The sequence below is a fragment of the Macrobrachium rosenbergii genome, chromosome 55 (genome assembly GCF_040412425.1).
Source record: "Macrobrachium rosenbergii isolate ZJJX-2024 chromosome 55, ASM4041242v1, whole genome shotgun sequence".
In the NCBI taxonomy this organism is placed as follows: Eukaryota; Metazoa; Arthropoda; class Malacostraca; order Decapoda; family Palaemonidae; genus Macrobrachium; species Macrobrachium rosenbergii.
In genome coordinates this window covers 35,764,552-35,788,532 of record NC_089795.1, presented here as the reverse complement: position 1 = coordinate 35,788,532, position 23,981 = coordinate 35,764,552, and the positions used below count along the sequence as shown (strand labels likewise).

At 38.5% G+C, this 23,981-nt stretch overlaps 1 protein-coding gene across 1 annotated transcript in view; it reads left to right on the top strand.

The window, feature by feature from the left end:
- Positions 1 to 22,450, top strand: part of LOC136835961 (kinesin-like protein Klp98A) — a 130,418-nt gene extending 107,968 nt beyond the window's left edge. The window contains 1 exon segment of the mRNA XM_067099864.1: positions 22,016 to 22,450. Coding sequence (XP_066955965.1) covers positions 22,016 to 22,162 — 147 coding nt within the window. The 3' untranslated portion in view covers positions 22,163 to 22,450.
- The last annotated feature ends 1,531 nt before the right edge of the window (positions 22,451 to 23,981 follow it).

Sequence of the window (23,981 nt, the reverse complement as noted above, 5' to 3'; positions counted from 1 at the left end):
ATTTCCTTTTCCTTTCTTTACAGCATTCTTGACTTCACGCTCTCTGATATTTGCTCTTGGTATTAATTCACGAAAATACTAACATAAAAATTATGTATGAAGATTGCCGTGACTTAAGCAAGCCTACTGTTTCATTTGTACGTACGTATTGTTAAGTATGTATTAACAGAAGTTACACATCATTCTACAAACTACCCACATATTTTAGATATGCGCTAAACTCATCCTTAAACACTTTACAGTACTGTACTGTGATATCATTTCAAAGTCATCTTACAAAACAAAAAATCAATAAAATGCACAGTTGCACAGTACATGATGCGCAAAGCATACGATGCGTAGTTGACCTACCCTCACACAATTCTCTGCTAAGATTTAAAGTGTAGTGTTTGCTGCGAGTTTTAAATTGTGCGTATGTACATGTTTAAGTTATCTTCTACAGCTATGCAAAAGAGCCTAAATGTCAGAGGAAGGTTATTAATACAGTAACATATGTTGTGTGAAGAAGCAAAAGAGGCACCCCCAGAGGAGTGGTAGTATGTATGTATGTAATTCCTCAGCTTTGCTGTACAGTCACATCACCTACTGATACACACTATAGTTGAATTTGTTTGAGCTTACAGCAGTAAGTGTTTTAAGAATACTGTCTCTGATGACCACCCTCTACATTTGGAGACTTCTTCGAAAGAGACATTTCTGGAGAAGGCCATCAACTTATTTACTTTCCTAATATCATGTGACCTAGGAAAGGAGTGTGGGTTTGCCTTTTTAATGAGGGACACTAAAATTATTCTCAGCCCTTGCAGAGAGAGAGTGGTTTATTCATTGAATTCACGGTAGCAGATTCTAAGGAGGTGTGTGGGTAAGGATTTGCCTCGTAGGTTTAATCTATTACCACCAGATACTGCTTGTGGGTAACAAATGAAACAGACTTATAACACTAATACCACATTTATTAACATCAATGATATATATAAAAAAAACAATGGCATTCACTTAGTAAAGGAAGTACACCTAACACTGAGCATGGTACCACCTACTGAACTCAACATTAACCTCAATTAAAAATGGTTTATTTGTGCTAGGGTGTAAGAAAATTGGACCTTCTGGGATGTTTGCATTGAATTCACGGTAGTGGATTCTAAGGAGGTGTGTGAGTAAGGATTTGCCTCGTAGGTTTAGTCTATTACCACCAGATACTGCTTGTGGGTAACAAATGAAACAGACTTATAACACTGATACCACATTTATTAACATCAATTATATATATATAAAAAGAACAATAGCATTCACTTAGTAAAGGAAGTACACCTAACACTGAGCATGGTACCACCTACTGAACTCAACATTAACCTCAATTTAAAATGGTCCCAGACACAAGAAAGTACATTACAAAGTTAGCCTACATCATCACTCAGAAAAAAAATATAAAAGACTCTTGAGGCAGTACAAAAGGCACAAAGTTTTCTCCAAAGTTAGGCTACCACCAGACAACTTGACCTAATTCCCCAGACAAAAGGCTTGGCTTACCTTAGCCTACATTTCAGACAACCTAATAAAACAATTTTCAATACATACTCCACCTTTGCCTCAACCAATACTTTCTTACTCTGACACACTTTTACAAGAAGGTAGGCATAATATACTCCGTGTGATGCTTTCATTTGTTGGCAGGCCGGCTGTGCGTGGTGTGGTTCTCCCCCAACAAATATGCTAGGTCAATAGGAATCCCGCACTTCTCACACACATGGGACTGGACTCTTATTGTTTCACCCTTGGCCTTGAGAGGGAACATCACCTTGGGACTTGCACTCTACTCCCAACTTGTTGCCTGAGAGGAAAAATAAAACTCTCAGTGTTCCTACTTATGCATTCAGCTTGGTCAGTACATGGGGCCTACAACAGGGCCTGCCTTTGGCAACATCAAGAAATGTAAATGAAATTAAATTCATAAAATTGCTGTTATGACAGCTTCCCTTTTAAACTCATCTTTTAAGCTAACTTAAAAAAATTCTCATTTTCTTACCATATATTAGGCATTAATTATGAAATGCTATAAGTAGTCCAGGTAGCCAGAGTCCTTGGGGCTGGGACGAACGAAAAAGGGATGCTTCAGTTTCGCTTGGCGTCGTTCTTCCTCATTTGACTTGCTACCTCTCAGATTAAGACGAGAGTCTTGCTTCTCATTTTCTGGCAAAGGTATGACTTTTCTCACAGTACTATGTACAAAATTTACTTTAAGTCCCAAAACATCACTTCAAGTTTGGTGCCATGCTCTAAGGTAAATGTGAGCAAAACTCAGCGAATTTTGGTTACATAATCAATAATCATGTAAGGCTTTCATTCAGTCTAGCCTGCAACACACCCAGGCACTACACTTCTTCCTCTACTTTTGCCCTTGATATGCATTCCAGGCATTGCTTTTCCTTTTCATTTATAAGATGGTTTTTGGACTTTGTGAAAAGGATGTCCATGCTGATGTGGTTGTTGTTGCCCCTTTGTAGGGAGTTGTCCCTTCTGACCACCTACCTGTTTTTGAGGAAAACTTTTGGAGGTGACTGAAGGCTTATGTGATTTTGATCAAAGCAAGCCTTTTTGGATTGGGTAAAGGGAAATTTTGCATTTTTTGTTTCTTTAATTCCCCTCTTCCCAGAAGAGTGTACATTGTACAATTTTGTTGCCTTGCTTGCTCGTTGAGTTGAGTTACAACAGAATCCTCAAACAGGCCCGTACAGGTTAGACTGTAATAAAGCAGTCACATTAGGAAGTGACTTGTTGGAGCCTTCCAGTGTTTCCATTCGTGCTTTTATGCGCCGGTCTAAAAAGTCATAGAGTGCTTCCCATAGGGTTCTCATAAGGCTTTTAGCCACAACAGCAAAAATTGTCCTGGAATCTTCTGGAAGCCTTTTGGTGGCAACTTCTAGCAAGATGGAAGAGGTTAAGACACTAAGGAGGTGGGTCCTAGCACGGAATTCTGATGAGGCTGTCTCATCTGAGATTCTTCTTATAGGGGTCCCAAATTGCTTAGTAGCTGTATCTAGAGGGAGCTCTTTCCCTTCAAAAGGGAGATGAAGTGTTGCCCATTCCTGGTGGAATTTTTCGAAACTGGGATTACTGTGGCAATTAGTTTTAGTTCTGCCAATGGCTCTCATTTTCCAGTTACTACAGTGCATAATTCTGAAAATCTGCCTTCACAACATAATTCTGAAAATCTGCCTTCACATGGTTAATTATTTTAAAAGTGAAGGGACAGAAGTCTAGGGCTACTTGGTGAGCAAGTTGGGTTTTATTCATAATGGGAGGATAGATCCATTTTCCGTTGACATGGTAAAGGGTGTTATCTATAGCTTTTAATGCTATACAGGTATTCACAGGTAAGAGAGCTGTTTCTATTTGTGGTTTCTCCATGTCTGGCGAGGTATCAGGTGCCATTTTGTATAAGGGAATGCTGCCTTATCTCTAAACTCCATGTGTACAACTTCGATCATGGTTTTTCTCTCATTAACCCTTAAGAACACCCCCAGACTGGGCACACTTTAAGGTTGGCCAATTTAAGAAAAACACATCAATGGAAAGAGGAAGATATGCAAATGCATGTGGTGTAAGAAAAAAAATTATAAAAATTTTTCCCCACCTTCCACAGGAAGGTGAAAATGACTACAGTAAACCCTCTGTATTTGTGAGGGATGTGTACCACCCCCCGCGAATAGCTAAAATCCGTGAATGCGTAGAACGTTTCTAAAAACACTTAGAACTGCCTATTTTGATAGTTCAAACACACAACAAAAACTAAAAATGCTCATACAGATTCCAAAAAATTATCGTTTGTTGGAAAAAACCTATCAAGAATATAGCCTAGCCTACACTAGGGTATTCAGTACCATGTATACATATATGGTGGCCTAGCCTACACTATACAGTATACTCTGTACATACGAGGGTAAGTCAAAAAGTTCCAGGAAAAATTCAATATACTCTTTATTTAAGGAAATTCAAACATTTTTGTACATATCTACCATCTAACTCTATACACTTTTCAAGGCGCTGTTTCCACCTCTGCAACCCTTCTTTGTAGAAATTTGGGGCCTTTCTATTAACCCATGTTGAAACTGCATGTTTAGCAGCATCCAAAGATTCAAACCGGACTCCTCTTAAGTGTTCCTTGAGTTTTGGGAACAGGAAAAAATCTGAAGGAGCAAGATCAGGACTATAAGGAGGATGTGGAAGAGTTTCCCACCTAAATTTCCGTAGGACTTCTCTTGCAACCCTTGATGAATGTGCTGGAGCGTTATCATGATGGAACAAAATTCTGCGGTGCAACTTTCCTTGACGTTTTTTAGCCAATGCAGTCTTCAGTTTTTGCAAAACACATTTGTAGTAGTTCCTGGTGATTGTTTTTTGTCCTTCAAGGAAATCAATCAAAATCACTCCTTTGGAGTCCCAAAACACTGTTGCCATAACCTTCTGGGCAGATCTCGCCACTTTGAACTTCACTGGTGCAGCTGAACCTCTTGGTAACCATTGCTTTGATTGAATTTTACTTTCTGGGTCATATTGATGGATCCAAGTTTCATCTCCAGTAACAATCCGGTCAAAAACTCTGATTCATTTGATTCAATCTTCGTTAAAACTGCAAGAGAAAGTTCAGCTCTTTGATGCAGTTGGTCTTGCGCAACGCTTTTGGGACCCAACGTGCTGAAAGTTTACTCAAACCAAGATTTTCATTTAAAATTGAAAATGCGGAACCATGGGAGATCCCAGTTTCATTAGCTATCATATCGATAGTAATCCGACGATCTTCATCCACTAGATTCTGCACCAAAGCCACAATTCTTTCATTTTTTGCAGTCGATGGTCTTCCCTCTCTTGGGTTGTCTTTTTGAGGTCCTCCCGACCATCCTTAAATCGCTTTATCCAATCATAAACAACTGATTTAGATGGAGAAGAATCTCCATAAACTTGTTGCAAAGCTTCAATAATTTTTCTTGGTTTCCAATCAAGCTTGGTCAGGAACTTGATGTTAGCTCTCATCTCAAAATTTTTATTTTCCATGGGTTCAAGAAGTTACTTTTCTGAAGCAGATGTTAACACCACGGTAGCAAGAGGATGACTGAGGTAACAAGTCTATATGGATCACTACATCACAGATAATTGTTTACCAAGTATTTGGGTTGTTTCATTCCTGTGTAAATACATCATTCAACAATTTTTCCTGGAACTTTTTGACTTACCCTTCGTATACAGTATAGTACTATAATTATTAATATCAGCTAATTCTGGAGGTTCATGAAGAGTGACTTATGATAATTCAACACACACTATGGTATATCGTATACATATACGGTAGCCTAGCCTACATTATACTGTTCTCTATATTCACATATTAATATCATATTATAAAAACATCAACATAATGAATATGCATCATTTCCATGGATCTTTTAAAATGTTATGCGTTAATTCACTGTATCCGATAATATTGTATATATTCTTACATTGCTCTTATATTATAAATTGCGATCGTAGCGATCAATGTCTTGCTTTGGAAATCGATTATGCAGTAAGTTTATTTCACTGTATTCAACTCAGTTCAGAATTATTTTCTTGCTTCTAGTTAGCATAAATGAATTTCTAGATACTTTACTTATATGGAGAAAGGTTATTTTTCGTGATATGAAGTGTTTTTAAGTCGAAATATAACTTGAAGACGTCTCATTGTGACATTAATTTAGCTATTTTTTCATTAATAGATGATGTTGGCTGTTTTGGGGCATGTTTGTTTTGTGTATAAAAAAAAATCAAGATTCCGTTTGCTATTTTCACTTTATTCTGTAAGGACTAGGGATTGAGCGACATACTGGCTGGGTGTTTACTGGTTTATTGGTAGTTCCTTACTGAGATAAATGTACAGAATCTTCAGAGATGTTATTGATGCGTGCGAGCGGTAATGTAGCGTCTACACACAGACAGGTAAAACAGAGATAAAAGATTCAGACATCTGTGTTTGTCGGCAGACAAACAGATGGCGATATCAAGAGACATGATTAACATACAGTGATGAAACATACATCAGTGGAAAGCCAGGAAATTCTACATATGGCCAATTGCTTGAGATTCAAGACAGATTAATGAATACAATGCAGTAGCATAATATATGTGAAATAGAGAGACGTTTGGCGTCTTCACAAACAGAAACACACATACAGTTTGGTACAGAAGATTCGGTGGAACATTATGGGTACATGATTAGAATGCTTGCATGGCAATGCAAGTAGTGGTGATTGTACACAAATTGAGACAACAATGGTTAGGGAGAAACAGCCGGAAATATTATATGGTTGAAATTGCGTTCTGCCAGAGAAAGAAAACAAGACGCTTGCTTTGTCCTGTCCACTCTGATGTATGACGATTGACGAACACACGCGTGTCTGGAAGAGACAGCGTCGGGCTCTTACAAATACTCTCCCCCAAGACGTGGGTAACGTCTGATTGTTTGGAAGAGACGGCGACGGGCTCTTACAATTTCATCATAATATGAGCTTTACATATTTATTGTTTATTGGCCTAAAAATAGCAGTAATATGTGTTCGTTCATGCCCAGTAGTTTTGATTAAAATACGTTCTCTCCAGTTGTAATTATGGTCAAATTTCATCCATGTTACTGATGCATGATAATTTATAGTCATTAGCAGCTTGAACATTGTTTTCTCAGCTTCAGCTACAACTTCTTGCAGCTTAAATTTAAGAGTATATTTCCTTGCCGATCTTTTATCCATACCAGATAAGGGTATAATGTAAAAATATGTCAGTCCTATTCTAATTAATGTCATTTGTACTATAACTACGGTAATTGTTTACTACTGTATGATGGTTGAAATACAAGCAGAACGGCTGTTGTTATCCAATTTGGTTATAAGCAAAACAACAGTTTCTTGTTCGTTTGTTTATGGCTGTATGCATTTACGCAAAAGTATAACATTACTAACAATAGTTTTATCATTCTCTTTTACTTTTTTAACTAGAAGATGGGATGAAGAGATGGAAGGAAAGAAGTTGGTCTATTGTAATTTGGTCTCTCTCTCTCTGCCTGATTGTATGCTGCCTGCTGCGCCCGCGTGAAATTTAAAAATATTTTATAAATATTGTCATATCAGTGTTAATTGCTTACCCCATTGCAAAATCGAATTATTGTAAGGCGAATTATCACAACTCGAGCACTACCTGGGTTCCTGAGTATTTTAATAGTTTTATCACAAAAAGTTCATTTAGTCATGAAAATGATATGAAAATACAGTAATTAGTGAATATTTCTCAGTGAAAAATACTGCGAACGGGCGAATTTTTTTTGAATGTGTATATACATTTCATAGAGAAATCTGTGAATAGGTGAGTCTGCGAATCATGACATCTGCGAATCTGGGAGGTTTGCACATGTTACAACTCTGTATGGGCCTCTTTTACCGAACCTCATAAAATATATTAAATTTACCAATTTATGCATGTTTATTGTAATAATTTATTTATTTTGCAAAATTATAATTGGCCAGTATCCTGGCGAATAAGATCTAAAATCAGTATAAATTCGATAAATTTTTGTAAAATATTTGAGATTTACTCAGATAAAATGCAGTAACTTTTGTGAGGTATACATGTTTTTCTAATGTTTCTTTGCAAGATTACAATTATGGCTGACATACTATTATAAGAACAAGAACTAAAACCAAGAAATCCTAGATATATTTATGAGCAAATAAATAAAAGAGATTCTTGTAACTAAAGAGGCAGTACATCTTCCTCTGAAATCTCAAGGCATACTGAGCGATGTCTCTCCCTTGCTGAGGTAATAAGTTGCCATAAGTCATTTCTGGATGAGGACCCGTGTCAGCGGTGAAATAATCCATTCAGCACTAATTTCACAGGGTAATTCCATTGCTAAATACCAGAGAAAAGCTAAATGTAAAGCTGGGGTTACTATTTGAGCGAGCTCAAGAAATGGAGTCGTATATGGTAAAAGGTGAGATTGTGCAAACCACGTGGACCCTGCCTATAAAGATTCCCCAATGTCAAAAGTCCCAAAGAGAGAGGTGCCAATATAAGCCCATGCACTACTCATGACTGTACACAAGGCAACACTAGTCTCATTCCATTTTTAGCATGCGATTTCGTTCTGCGTAATTTCGTTGTGCTTCTTTATTTTGTAACTCTATTTGGCATTTTATGGCATCTGCAAGGTTCTTCTTCTTCAACAACTTGACTGTACCAGTGTTTTTTGTTTTTTTTTGATTGAGGCTCCTTATTTTCCTTTGGTTAAATAATTAAAGGAATTTATAACGCCCGTCTCGATCTCCTCTCACGATCGTCTCATGACTTCTCTGGTCTTGGGTCGGCATGTTTTTTGTGTTATTTATTTGTATACTTTTGTTTGGGATATATTCCCAATTAATGATTCCTAACTTTAATGGGTTTGATTAATTTTATGTTTGTTCTGTACCTTTACTATGAGAAGTGATGTTTAGCGTTTAGCTACTCGAGCTACCCTCGGGCCCATTCGCTATTTTCATGGTTTCATTATGCCTTAATTTGTCCCTTCTTTCTTAGCTTTTAAATTTTATTTTCATTGGTACTGTTACGGTTTTACTTTGTTTTTACAGTTTTATTTTTTTGTGAATTTTGTGTTCCCTGCTGGTCAAGTGCTGTCTTGCTGTTTAAACTACGTGGTTCCTAGGACTGTTGCTTATTATTTGGCTTTTTTTGCCTTTATTTTAGACTCTCACTTCTCAAAGCTTATGGGAACATGATTTCATTTGGTACATTTAAGTTTTGACCTTGTGTTCGGATGCTTTTGAATTTGTTGATTATTTTGGGTGCTTTCATTTTAACTGGAGGTGGCCATTTCCTTCACGTTCATGTCGTGTTGGGCCTGCCCTATCCTCCTACATGTACCTTATAGAAAATTTTTGTTTTATTATGCATTATTTGGGTTATTAGTTAGCTTATCCCTCTCCAGGCCCTTCCTTTGCATCGCCTCAGTTGAGGTTAGGCTGGGGTTGGCTCAGCACTTTTTCCCTTCGGGGAAAAATGGTGAGGAGAGGGGCGATCTCGATCTGCACGTATGAGTTTCATGTCTGTGATCTTGTTCTATACATATGTGTTTTATGTCTGGTGCTTCCTTTGTTTGGTTTTTTGGCGGATATGTACTTCATCCACCCTCTCCCCTGTTTGACTTTTCACTTAGGCTAATGTTCCTAATAGGTTAAGCTGGAATAGCGAGGTTTCTCGTAGCTATCCTAGTTCAATCCTTCTTGGGTTGCTTACCAAGGTGACCGGGAGTGCTCTCCTCCTGTTCACACTCCTTTACCGGCTATATATATTATTTTTTGTTGTATCGAGAATCCCTTTCCCTTTTTACCTTTGCTCTCTCTCTTGGTTCGTTTTCAAGGTTTGTTAACTTTCCAAGGCTTGAGAGCAATTATCCTGTTTTTGTGCTGTAGCTTCATCCCCTCCTCTGCATTGATTGGTTGTTCACTCGGTGTGTCTGACATCGGTTGGCACCTCTGACCCTGGAGGTGACCGGGAGTGCTCCTCCCCACTCCTGTTCACACTCCTTTTACCTTTCTTTGCTCCTGGCATTAGAGGTTTTGCCTTCCTCTCCCTTTTCTCGCTCTTGTGGCAACACAGCTCACATAGTGAGGGGATCTATGAGGATCTCTGGGCGCCGAGGAGTGCTGTCCCCCCACCTGTTTGCTACTTTGATTTACCAACCTCCTGGCCTATCCTTCCTCCTTCCTTTACGCGACTCTTTCCCTCGTGTTGCTTCCTACATGTTCTCACCTCACTTTGGGATCTCATACGCAGGCCAGTTAGCGTTTTCCCACCCAACTGTCTTCTGTTTTATTTACTTTGGCGTTCCCCTCCATTTTGCTACTACCTGTTGGTGTTTCATTATCTTGTTGGCGTTCTCTGCTTGCTGCTCCAGCGGTTATAATGTTTGCGATGGCGTTTATTCCCCCACGCTATCACTTCCATTCAGGATATCCTCCTCCGGGGTTTTCCTCTCTTGGCTCTTGTGCGCCACTTCGAACAATAACCTTCCACTATGTTTGTATCCGTCACATATTGTTAAAACATAGTGCTCGGAATGTTCTGTTGACTCTGTTTTTGTGTCTATGAGATTTGTCCTGTTAGTTCGGTTTTCTCCGGTTTTCTCCGGGTTTCCTGGTCTGACTAGGCTAAGTCGCTGCTACGGGTACTCTGCTCCGCATCCGTTCCAGCATGCCCATTTCTCATCGTTCAGCTGGTTTTGTAGAAGTGCAGGAATGCTCCGGCTATCCTGCAACAAGCCAGCGGGCACGGAGTCTATAGATTCCCATTCGGTGCGCAGTCTGTGTTGGAGAATTTATAGTTTGGCACGGAAGGTTGTGAGTACGCTATGCTCTCCCGAGCAGACTACTTGATGACCCCGAGGGTTTTATATACACCTGTCGGTTTTATCTCCGTCAAACTCCGCTCATGGCTTATTTTTGGCTCGGAAGGTTGTGAAGTACGCTATGCTCCTCTCCGAGCAGGCTGCTTGATGAATCGTAGGTTTTATTTACACCTGTCGGTTTATCTCCGCCAAACGCCACTATGGCTTTATTATTAGTCGTTGGCACCCAGCAGGTTTGCGTTATGCTATGCTCTCTCCGAGCAGGCTACCTGATGATTCAAGGTTTTCATATACACCTGTTGGTTTTACCTCCGTCAAACTCGCCTCATATGGTTTATTAATAGTTGCTCTTTCCGGTGTTTGGGCTCTCTCCGGGGAGATTCTCAGGTGAATCGGTAGATTTCATACACCTATCGATTTCCCCTCCGCCAAACTCCGTCTCCAGGCGAGATTCTCGCGAATCGGTAGGTTTCATATACACCTCGGTTTCCTTCGCCAAACTCCATCGTATGACTTATTAATAGTTGCTCTGTCGGTGTTTGGGTCAATTTCCCCCTCCCTGAGGCCGCCGGCAAGTCTCGTGCTCTTACTTCCACACTCTCTAGTCGGGGTCGGCAGCTTCAAGGAAGCGTAGAGTCGGAAATTCCTATGTCCTTCGGTGGACATTTGTAATGTTCCTTTCTTGGCGCCGGTTCTCAATGTCAGTTGCTGAAGAAGTTGCTGCCCTTTGTTTACGGAGTCAAAGTTGACCCGGTCCTCTTAAAAATAAATTAACTGTTTCGGAGAGTTTTTCTGAAGAATTTGGCCTTCAGTCTCGTTCTCGAACCTGTGAACATCGTCCGGGCGATAAGTTGGTGCGGGAATAAGTCAAGGCAAACCTTTTAAGCAGCTCAAATTTAGAAAACTTTTCCTTTAGGGCTCATCCCATCCCTTTTCAACGGTTCTGGTCTACCGTCCCTAAGGTGAAATCAGTCAAGAAAGACCTTTTTAAACCAAGAAGACCCGCTCGGGCCCCTCGAGGACGTCTCGGATCTCTAGTCGGTGCCGTCCACGTGAGTTAGGCCTCGATCTTCTGAAAGGGACACGGCCCAATCCAAAGCAAGGCGGTTACCCCCCCTCCTTCCTTGTTGCAGACTCTTTTACGGGTCTCCTTATAAGGAGCCTGATATGAGGTCATTGACAACCTATCAAACTATCTAACTATCTATCTACCTCATGGTCCGTGCCTTCCCTTTCCCAGGAGCTTAAATCCCAAAGAGATTAATCTCAGGACTCATTATCAACGGATCACCTGCCAAATCCTGCTCGCCCGAATTCTATCGTTCTGGACACCTCCACCTCTTTTCCGCCGGTCTGCAGAACCTTTGGTGCCTAACCCTTTATGCTTCCCAGCATGAAGGCACCCTCTCCCATCTCGGTGTGGGCACGGAGGTTGAAGTGAATTGCATTTCTTCCCTTCCCGCCTGGTATCCCTTATCCGGGTTTTCCCCAGACTGGCAGAAGGAGCATGGTATCTATCTGCAAGATCCCTTTAAGGGGCCTCATCTTCCCTAGGCTGGGCACATCGTCTCCCGAATTCTAACGGAGTGGCAGGCGGAGGAATTTAAGTTCACGCCAGCTGGGGTCTTACTGCTCTCTTTGAGACCTGCTTCACTACCCTTGTGCTCTAATGTAGCCCCTCTTATCAACAGGCTTGTTTCAAAATAAACGCTGCCGCGCATTTCGGGAGCCAGATATCCAGAACCGTTCACAATGAATCTTCCCTAACCCCGGACTACGCTTCTAATTTATTCAGCATACAGCTCCCTAAGCTTCGGAGTCAATTCCCGGAAGCTGAAACAGGGTGTAAACACGGCTTGCCAGGTCCTGGAACTCTTTGACTTTAACAGAAACAATGTTTGTGGTATATAATGGGGTTAGTTGTTTCCGGTCCTGATAAAATCTCTCTTGTCAGGTTTTCTGCAGGTCCGCTTTATTTCATCAGTCCGGGATGGACAGCTGAAAACACATTTTTCAGCCACGTTCCGCCTTGAGCCGATAAGTCTTATGAACAGTTTCACCTGGAGAATTAATCTTTTCCCCAGGTGGGCGTTGTTCACGGTCTGTCGGGGCTACTAATGTTAATCAGAGCCTCCGTTCGTGGGTGTCTACCCTACGCGCGAAACAATCTGATCTTGCCGGGCCCTATCCCAAGTCCGGCAAAAAGTTCATCAACAGTTCAAAGCCCCCCTGCTCAGCGGTGGTGCAGGCTCTTCAGGTTCCTGCCCCTGGACAGCCGTCAGCCTCTCACTCCCAGCCTCCACCTCAGTGTGTGGGTTCAGCCAACACATCAGCCCCTTGTAACTTCCCCATGTGTCTCTGCCTCCCCGATGTGTCTCTGCCTCCCCCCATGTGCCTCCGCCGGTTTTTCTTTTTCATACGAAAATCCAGGAAGGAATTTTCCTAGACATTCTACCAGAGGCTCTGAACTCGGGGTTATCATAGAGCAGGGAAGTATCCTGCTCCTCTCCAGTGGGAGGCAGCAAGCAATCAAGCCTCCTCCCAGTAGTATTTCTCACATGGGTGGGAGGCTGTACCATTTTAAGGGCCACTGGAACTTCAGTCCCTGGGCCCAGAGTATAGTTATCAAGGCCGGGTGGAGCTGGACTGTTTGTCCCCTCCCCAATCAGGTTCGGTCCAGTTACTGGCCGGGTCTGGAGGACTGTGGGAATGGCCTGTCAGGCTTTTTCAGTCTGCCAAGGAAGTTTCCTTCCACTGGAAAGTTTTTTCGAGGCGTGTCCCGTTTATTTTCCTCATTCAATGCGTAAAGTCTCGGTTGCTTATAGTCTTGTTGATTCGGATCCTACTGCTCCCGGTGAGTCGTAACCACCTCTATAGACCTTTCCGGCCTTCCTTTCTGCATCTTAGTTGCAGGAAGGTTCCTCCTTCTTGGGATTCAGACTCGGGAGCAGGCGTACCCTTCAGGTTCATGCCCTCCTCTTTGCAGCCCCAGAATCTTTGCCAGTTTGAACAATACCGTGGATTCAACAGCTCCCGGTATTAGAAGGCTATGCTGGCCGCTATCTAGTTGCCTGGCTCGTTTGGGCACCCAGCGTGGAATTGCCTGAGGGTGCCGGTCATTATAATCGGTTCTCTAGAGTCTCTGGGCTTCTAAGTACACAGGAAGGAGTCCCACCCCGGAGGGTAGCCTTCAGTAGTTGTGAATCCAGTGGCGGAAAGAGATAGCAAGGGCAACCAAACATTTCATCAACACAAGCATGCCTCTCGCCGTGCCAGAAAAGGTCTTGGCTCTCTCCAGTTTGCTTCAGTGACGGTTCTCCTTCTGAAGTCAAAGCTGAGTTTATAATCGGGTATCGAGTCAGGACGTGTCTCCTGATTCCTCCTATTTGAATAATGGCCTCGGCCTTGAACAACTGTCAAGGGCTTATCGAAGTCGGTTCCTCTCAGCTTTCCCCTCTGGCCTCAGTATTCCACACCGCCACCTCTCTGAGGTGGGGTGGATATTTTGGCCCCATGAAGTACATGGAACTTAGTCGGTCACGTTCCGACAGTTTCCATATCAAGCGCTTTGGAGGGCTGTGGCAGTCTTCTGTCTTGGAAACTTCTTCCTCCCAAAGAGGATTCATTTCGGCTGGTTCTGAACAAAGCGGCAATAGTGCGCTGCGTAAACAAAGTGGGTTGAACTCAGTTGCATCATTCAGGTTATGGTTCATTCTTCTCCATAACCAGCAGACACAAGTGCCTCTGTCTGCCACCCTTCTCGCAGGGGTCCAAAGGTCACTACATTTTCCCTATCCAGGCCTCCCCTGGTGTCGGAATAGTCCAGGCGGGCGTCATTCAGGTAGTCTTGTGATCTTTTCCTGGCCTAGAAGTAGGTCTGTTTGCAACCCAATTCAACCACAAACTATCAAGCTGCCACTACTGGTATAAACTCAGCCATCAGCCTCCTCAAAGTTCTGGTGCCTGCTTTGTGGTCTTTGTGAATTTTACAGTTTTAGGAGAAACTGATATTGGTCCTGTTATTACTGTTTTCCTAAAATCAGTCAAGGATCCTACCCTACTGCAGTATGGTTCTGCAGTTAAGTAACTAGCACTCTTCATAGTTTTTGAGCTACAGTAATGATGCAGCCGCATTGGCCTCCTGGGAGGAAAGTGTTTTGTTGGAACAGACTCACAGGCCTTAACTTTCAACCTAAGGTCTGTGTTAAATCTGAACCAGTACTCATCCACATTCAGTTTCCTGGTCTTTGAGTAATGTATCGAGTTAGCTTCGGTAACCAACAATCATCTTTTTCTTACCCTTCCTTGTTGGGGAAGACCTAAATTTTTAATCAAACAGCTTCTAGTGCTAGTTTTCCTGTACTGTCTGCCCTGTCTAGCTGAAACCAAATTTTGGTTTCTAATCAGGGTAGTGTTCATGGAATTCCTCACTTCAACTTTCTATCTACAGTTGAAGGTCCTCATTTTCGGTGGTCACCTTGGAAAGTACTCCCCTTTCACAAGGTCTGTCTCTGTGCCCAGTTTTCTCCTTACAGAGCTTTTAGACAGGACCTGTAATTTTGTCAGGTCCTCTCTTTATTTGGAAAAGGGGGAGGGGGTTACTGTCATTGTGTTCTGCTATTAGACAGCAAGTATTTTCTTAATACAAACCTATTCAGGTTCAATCAAAGCTCTGTGCTCTTAGACGGTGGCCACTTACATTATTTTCATTACATGAATTTCTGGGACCTTACTAATGTTCAGGTAAATTCTCCTCTAGTTTTCAACGATCTCTGTTTAAAGTCTTTAATAGCATAAGAATGATATTTATTTACTCTGTTATAATTTCACCCAGCTGACAGGTCCCGATCCAGAAAAAGGATTTTGACAAAGGAAAATCGGCTACCAGGGGTATATCACCCCAGACCCACCGTTTTCATTCTCTCCCTCCCATGGTAAACATCATTCTAGGGGGTGGGTGCTAACATGGAATGCGACTAGTGTTGCCTTGTGTACAGTCCGCAGTAGTAGCATGGGCTTGTATCGGCACTTCTCTTGTTGGGACTTTGACATTGAGGAATTTTTATGGGGCAGGTCCGTGTGATTGTGACAATCTCACCTTTACCATATACGACTCTTCTTGAGCTCGCTCTGGGGTAGTAACCCCAGCTTTACATTTAGCTTTTCTCTGGTATCAAAAAACGGAATTACCTAGAAATTAGTGCTGAATGGTTATTTCACCAGGTGACACGGGCCCCTCAGAAATAGATTTTTCCTTTGTCAAAATCCTTTTATATATATATTGTGATGTTATATTTATATATATATATATTATATTATGATTATAATTATTTATATATAATTATTTATATATATATATATATATATATATATATATATATATATATATACACTGATTAATTGCCACATCAGGAAGGCTTCAACTTTTGCCGGCATCTGCATCGCTGGATTTTTCAGAAATATTCATCAAAATGAAAATTAAAAGTACCGCCATATCTGCAGTTTTTATGCGGAAACTGGCGTTTGTTTCATCAGTTGAAGAACAACATAGACCGGACGCCGCCATGACTGAAGCTTCAGATATACCCACAGGCACTCGGACAAGGACGTGATTGGTACACAAGTGAATATCTTATCACTGTTGATGTTTCATATTTAATCACTGCATAAAATAATTAAATCCGAATTTCATACTTAAGCAACTCAAGGATACTGTATAATTCTCATCCCCAGCTTGTCAAAGTCACAGACTTGGTCGCCCTTATGCTACTGTGCTGTACACCAGTTCCACAGCTGAACTATATATATTCATATGCTCTGTTGAAATATGAATTTGTATCATAAACTTTTATGTACAAATTAAAATAATTTCATTTAAATTTGTTTTTTAAGTGGACCCAAAAATTATTTTCCTAATTCTGTTCGGTAGTAGTGAGCAGCTTAAGTCAGCTGATTACTCAGAACATAAATATTACAAATATGGGACAATCTTCTTTTATGCATACTACGGTGATAGAGATCAAAAATAGTAATACAGTGTTTAAGTGCATAGGAAGTGTTTATAAGTGTGGAAAGGTTTATAAAGATTCTCTGTGGGGAGGGTTTATAAAGCCTTAAATTTATATGATGTATACTAAATAATGAAATACAAGGTATAGCTACTTCATTAAATAAATAAATATGCTGTCTGGAGTTCTGCTGGAATTTCAATTATCGCTGCCCTGGTCTTGGAACCTATCTCCCATAAACTAGGGGTCACTGTAGTTATATATATATATATATATATATATATAGGGCATATATATATAATTTATATATAATGGTGATATACAAATTATATATGTTTTTATATATATATATGTATATATATATATATAATATGTTACATATATAGTATATATAATATATATATATATATATATATATATATAGTATATATATATAATATGTATATATATATAGTATATAATAGTATATAATTGTTTTTAATATATATATATATATATATATATATATTATATATTATATATAGGTATATATATATATATATATATATATATATATATATACATTTTATTAAATATATATTTATATATATATATTAGTTTGGGTTAATTACATATATATATATATATATATATATTATATTGTTATATATATACTATATATGTAATATATATATATATCTAATATAATATGCCATTACAGTATACATCTTATATGAACTAATATATATACACACATATATATATATATATATATTATATTATATATATATAAAATACATATACAGTAATCATTTCAAGTAATCTATTACCAAAAAATAATCAATTACAATATATTTCTGGAGAGTAAGGGAAATAATCGATTACAAATAGTCAATTACACCACACCTAGTATTCAGAAAGCACACCATCCCTGAAAGAGGTAGGATGTTTGATGCCTACATTATACTCTCCTCTATATTCTGATGCTCAGCCATACTGTTTCAACATAACGAATAGCATCTTTTCTGTGGATCTTTAAAATGTTATGCCTTACTTAAACGCCTAGTTGGCGTATAATACCGTTCGACTAAAGTGTCTGTTGGGTGATAGTAGGCTGCCGCACGACCCTACAAAAATTTCAACCTTCGGGTCAGTTGACTCGACCGAATGGTCGAAAACGCTAATTGTCATTTAAAACTCTACGTTCTAGTAATATTCAATCATGTACCTAGGCTTTTTGTAACAAAATTGGAAGTCTCTAGCACAATATTTCGATTTATGGTGAATTTGAATCACTCTTAAATGCACGTGGCTAACTCATAAATTTCTAAATTCTTTCGTCATTTTGTCATAATTTTTGCTGTTCTATATTTATTACATGAGGTTTTATATATGAAAATGTGCGCAATTTCATGTACAATACAGCAAAATACAACCCATGGTTGTAGCTTTTATCAGTTTGGAAATATTTTCATATAAACAACAATAAAATTTCAATGATTTAATTTGACTTAACCGAAATGGTCAAAACGCTAATTTTAAGTTAAACCCTTATGATCTAGTAATATTCAATCATTTACCTTCATTTTGCAACCAACATGGTCTAAGCACAATTTTTCGATTTATGCAGGATGTTTGAAAAAAACTTTTTCACGTCCGTGCCAGAAATTCTGCCCACGCTTGTCGTTAATGTTTTGCACTGTTTTATATTAAGTTATAAAGTTTTATATATGGAAATGTCTGCAATGTTCATGTAGAATACAACAGAAAATAACCCATGCTTGTAACTTTTATCAGTTTTAAAATATTTTCATATAAATGCGATTCTTGCTTAAAATTTCAACCTTCGGTCAAATTTAAATCGACCAAATGGTAAAAACGCAATTATAAGCTACAAACAACTCTACTAGTCTAAATATTCAATCATGTAATTTCATTTTGCAACAAACTCAAGTCTCTGAGCACAATATTTCGATTTATGGTGAATTTTTAAAAAATTTTTTTCAGAACGTCTGATGTAAATCGCCGAACATCTCGGAAATTCTTTAGTTAATGTTGTCAAAATGTTTTGCATCGTTTACATTAAAACAATATAAACTTTTATTTATATATGAAAAATGTGCGATTTCATGTAGAATACAACAATATAGCTCATGGTTGTAGCAAATCAGTTTTGAAATGTTTAACATAAATCATATAACTGCCAAATTTCAAAATTCGGTCAACTTTGCTTACAAAATGGTAAAAACGCAATTGTCAAGCTAAAATGTTCCCATTCTAGTAATATTCAATCGTTTAACTTCATTTTGCAATAAATTGGAAGTCTCTAGCACAATATTTTCGATTTATGGTGAATTTTGAAAAATTTTCTTCGGTCTTGCACTTTGGCCGAACATAAACAGAAATTCTTTCGCCTTGTTGTCGTAATACTTTGCACCGGTTTTAAATTAGTCGTTACATAAAGTTTTAGATATGAAATGTGCGAAATTTCATGTAGAATACAACAAATAAATTTTGTAGCTTTAATTGGTTTTGACAATCATTTCATATAAATCACGAGATAGTCAAAAAATTCGACTATCTCGGTCAACTTTAAGGGGAATTATAAATGGTGATAAAACTGCAATTGTGCTAAAACATTTAACCAGTCAAGTAATATTCAATCAGTTAGCTAAACCATTTTCAACAAACAGAAGTCTTAGCACAATATTTCGATTTATGGTGAATTTTTGAAAAAAACATTTTTTACGTCCGTTACCTTAATTCATGCATTATTTTGTGATAATATTTTCTCTGTGCAGCTTTGATCGCTTTTAAAATTTGTTATCAAAATCATCGTGATTTTTATGTACAATACAACTAAAAAATTAACTCATTAGCTTTAACCGTTTTGCTTACAGCGATTTATATACAATATATACGAATCGTTTTTTTTTTGCTGTCATATATTCAATATTTATATATGATAATATTTTTCATTTCGATGGTTGCATACTAAACTTCAGGCAATGACAAAAATGAGCCAAAAATTAACTCTTAATCTTAAAACTAAGCGTGTTGTGATTTTTTAGAAAAAACTTTTTCCGCTTCGGCCCTAACTTTCAATTTAAACATGCCTGCATGATGGGAGACGTTTTTTGTAAATAGGCTTCGTGTTAAAGGGTTAAGAAAACTAAATGGACACCCAAACAATGCATTTCTATACATTTCATAACACTAATTTTTTGTTCTATTCCCAGGTAAAGGTTATAGGCTACGTTAAGTGGTACATGAATAAACTAATTAATTATTGGAATACTGTATCCAATTTATATAAAATCAGTATCTCTAAGATTTCAATTTGTTTGACAGAGCTCACCATTACAAAACAGTACATTTTATTTTCCCAATGGAAAAAGAAGAGCATCACAACTTTTCTCAACACCTGTGACGTCACTACCATAGAGTATACCTGTTAGAAGATTCGCATGCATAAATTTCCTTAACACCTGAAATCCTGATTTATTAAAGATAACTGGGGAACTTTCTATATCACAAAATCTATTTAGTTTGATTATAAAACACTACAGGGGAAATACTGCCCTTTAAACACCTAGGTTTGTAAGTCAAGCACGACTGGCAACTACTATCACAGATGTGTTTCATAAATGGAAATTGTAAATGACACCTAGCCTAGGCTAATAGTTCACACACACACATTTTGTAACTTGTGTATGACAACACAATATTGTAACAACTGGCAAGAAAGCTGCTGTATAAAAAAATAGTTGAATGGCTTTATTGGTAATGGCAAACAACAGAGATACTGTACTCCTGGGGAGCACAGCGGCATAATTGACCTTAAAATGTCACCTTGAGGAATGATGACTTGCCCGCTGAGCTAGTGAGGCATGAACTGGAAATGTGCAGTGGGACTTCTTGTAAGATCTTTCAAGTTGGCATGTCTGGATCAGTTTATATTATTTATGGATATTTTATGATTACAGTAATGGGCACGTAAGTGCAGTCATAACTTTACTCAGACACAGGATGTTTTCCTCAAGTTAATGTAACCCGCCAATCCCTTGCACTTCTGTTCATCTCTGTTAGTTGACCCAGAGTCTGGAGAGTCAAGCATCAGACCTACCCTCCATGACCATCTCACTACATTCATGGCCCATCTTATTTGCAATATGTACTTTGATAAGTATGAGGCATGCTTAATGTAAACCAGTGAACCGACTAGCTTACTTTGAGCTGGTGCTCTGGTTGATTCACACATACCAAACTAATTGGCTTTATTACTAAATTAACATTTTTGCAATTGACTTCATCCCATATAAAGGGGATCCCTCTGTTCAGTATATTTTTAAAATTATTTTTTATTTTTACTTTCTAAATTGATTTGATGTGCCATTGTCTAGCATTACACATGCTGAGTTGGGATTGTGCTTGTATACCTGAGTTTGCAGATCTCTGGTGTTCACCCACCAGAACACCTAAGGGCAGGTTTCTTAGTATAGAATGAAGTGATAGGTCAGGATTGCTTTTATGATTTATTTTTATATATTTAACACTTATTATCAATCTGCATTGCCAGTAGGTTGCAAAGCTAGGGGTAGTGTTCTTTGTAAAACATAAAATGAGGGCAGTGTTAAGATGTTTATTTCCACATTATAGCATAACAGTTGTAACAGCATACACCCTCTCCAACCCTCTACAACTTACCTGCATCATTCAGTCATGGGGTGTAAATACAGGACTAAGGTTCTTTTTGCTTAATGAAGTGAAAAGAGCAGTGTTAGGAATTGTTTTCATGTTTTTGTATAATGGTTATATCAGTGTTTTGATTCACTACTTGTCTGCATCATTTGTCCTTGGCAGGCTAACCCAGTAGTAAGGTTCTCAGTGCATGATGAAATGGCAAGATCAGTTTGAGGTGAAATTTCAGTGTTAGTTCTTTTCAAAATGGAAATGAGTAAAAAGGCATGTCATATATCAAATGAAAGATCTTCATGATAATTTAGTTTTGTACTTTTCTTTAGAGATGGGGAGGGGCCAATTTGGTAAAGCACACAGTTTTAATGACTCAAGTTATTCAATATGTCATATGAAAAGCTTGTGTGTTTAAAATATGTAAATGTCAGTTTAAAATCTCTCCTTTCATGTTAGTTTTTATGCATTTAATAGAGATAAGGATTATATATATATATATATATATGATCAACCATGCTTACTGGTTCCCAAAGAGTGGTGCTGTCAGTGCACCCATTGTGGTTTACTAGGTATTGCTAAAGCATGTTTGTTGAGTCCCTTTGGTCCCTAGCTGCACCCAATTTTTAGCCTTTAACTCCAATCTTGATTCATTTCTTCAGTCTTAATATACAGCCTTTCTTAACCATGTACTTGTTTACATAACTGAGGAGTTTTTGCCCAGTTCTTACTTCATCACATTTATTTGTTGGATCTCTTTATCTTGCTGTCCAACTTCTTTTCACTGTCTTAGACACTGAATGGCCAGAAGTGCCCCAGTGTTTGGTTTGACAGTCTAATTTTCTTAAAATAAAATCAATGCTTACTGGTGATTTAATGCAATTATTGTGTAATTGATATATTTTTGCAGATATATCTTCAGCAACTCATAGTTTTGTGCAGTGAACTGGAAGAATCACCTTTATGTGGAGCACCTCCTTGCCGTGCTACTCTAGCCCACTTCTCACCATTCTTTCAACGAGGCGTCTTTGAAACTTCTAGACACACAACTAGCTAACCTACATGTTGGCTATAGCCTGTTTTTGTTTTAGATGCTTTGGTTACATCAACTATAGTGAGAGTCTTTAAAGAAAATATTTATTTTTTTAGATAAATGATCATACTGTACCATCAAATTGAAATTTATTGACTGTGAGCTTACTATGTTTATCAGTAGTTATACTGTAATAGTTATGCAGACTCATTTAACTGTTCCATTGTAAATTAAAGAAGTCATTATAAAAGTAGTAATATATGTAGCTCGTCTGTAACACCCATTAATAAATAATCAAATTTTAGTATCAAAGGAGTTTCCTTTGGGAGCAAGTAATCTTAATAGTTCAGTTATATTACCCATCTAAAATAAACTTACCTGGTAAGTATCCTTTTTATCATTGAAATTTTTACATCAGCTAATTCTTCTTGGGTTTTGGCGCAAAATGAATTTCTTTTCTGCTCTGATTGTTTCTGCCCAAATTTCCATCTGGTTTAGATTTTCATCCAAGCCAGTTTCCTTTGATTTTTTGGAGCTTTGTACTGGTCTTTGTGCAGTATCCATGTCTACTATTGTTTCATTATGTAACCATCGAACATATATAGCCTTATACATCAGGTGCAGTCGTACCAACTAGCACTGTTCCAGACTGAGAGGCCCATAATGCACTTCCCCAGACCTGTATATGGTGCTCCCTATTTCATGTGACTTGAGTAGGCATCGTTGCTCTTCCTGGGAATGCCTTCTGAAGATTTTTCTAGTGCTGTCATTATTTCTATTCACTATTTTGATTTTATTTTTTTTTTTTTTTTTTTTACACAGTACTTTTTGCAACACGTAATTGGAAGCACCTTTCGTTGTCTTCTCCATATGAGGTGAATTTATTTTGTTAAACTTTTTGTTATAATGTTATTATAAATTTTTACTTCATTAATATTTTTTAAACTCAGCTCTTTGGTGTAACTGTCATTCTGGGTGTCTTGTGATTTTATTGGTATTTCTGTGCCTGGGGCTTGGGATCATCACCTTTTGTCAACATTTCTTCTGTCTAATGTGCAGTGCTCATTCCATGTACATTGTCACTCCAAATCTTTCTACCTTTATGTCTCCACTCATGTTGCTCTCCACCTCCACCAGTCTTATTTTTTATCATGTCAGCTCTCTCTGGTGATTTTTTGATGTCTGAGGACAATGTGTTTTTAGATTTTGTCCAAGTTTTTTATGTGAGAATAGAGCCATTCATGATCAGTGGTGGTCAGCCACTCTAATTTCATTGCCTTCAATTGCTTCTCCCATGGCCATCATTAAGTTTTTTTAGAATATCCTTCTTCCTGCCTCTCTACTTAGTGACTCGAGCCCTCTTCTGCTTGCTTTTAGTGTGACTGCTTTTAGTGTGACTTTCAAGGCTGGAATACATCTCCCAGGATCTTAGAAACATGCCACGAACCCTCACATGGTGACCATGAACGCTTCTTGAGCGATGGCCATGCCCCAGGACATCACTCATCTAATCAACATGGGTAGACGTCTTCCTGTTGTGATTCAAGCACTTCATTGGTGGACTATCACCTCTGTAAGGTAAGGAGAGCTATGATGTGCTCTTTCCCTACAGAAAGCACCTGTGAACTCTTACTCATCCCAAAGTCCCCCTCTTGACTAGCTCTTTCAGTTGTTCTTTGCTGTTTTGCAAGAGGAGACATTCTTCTGTAACCCACTCAGCCCCAACTATATATTGAACCTATTAGTGTAAATAGAGGTTACTGTACACAAATTGATGAACTACCAGTGCCGAAATAGGTTTATTAATTTAGTAAAAACCAAATACAGTAGCAAGTGCAAAGTT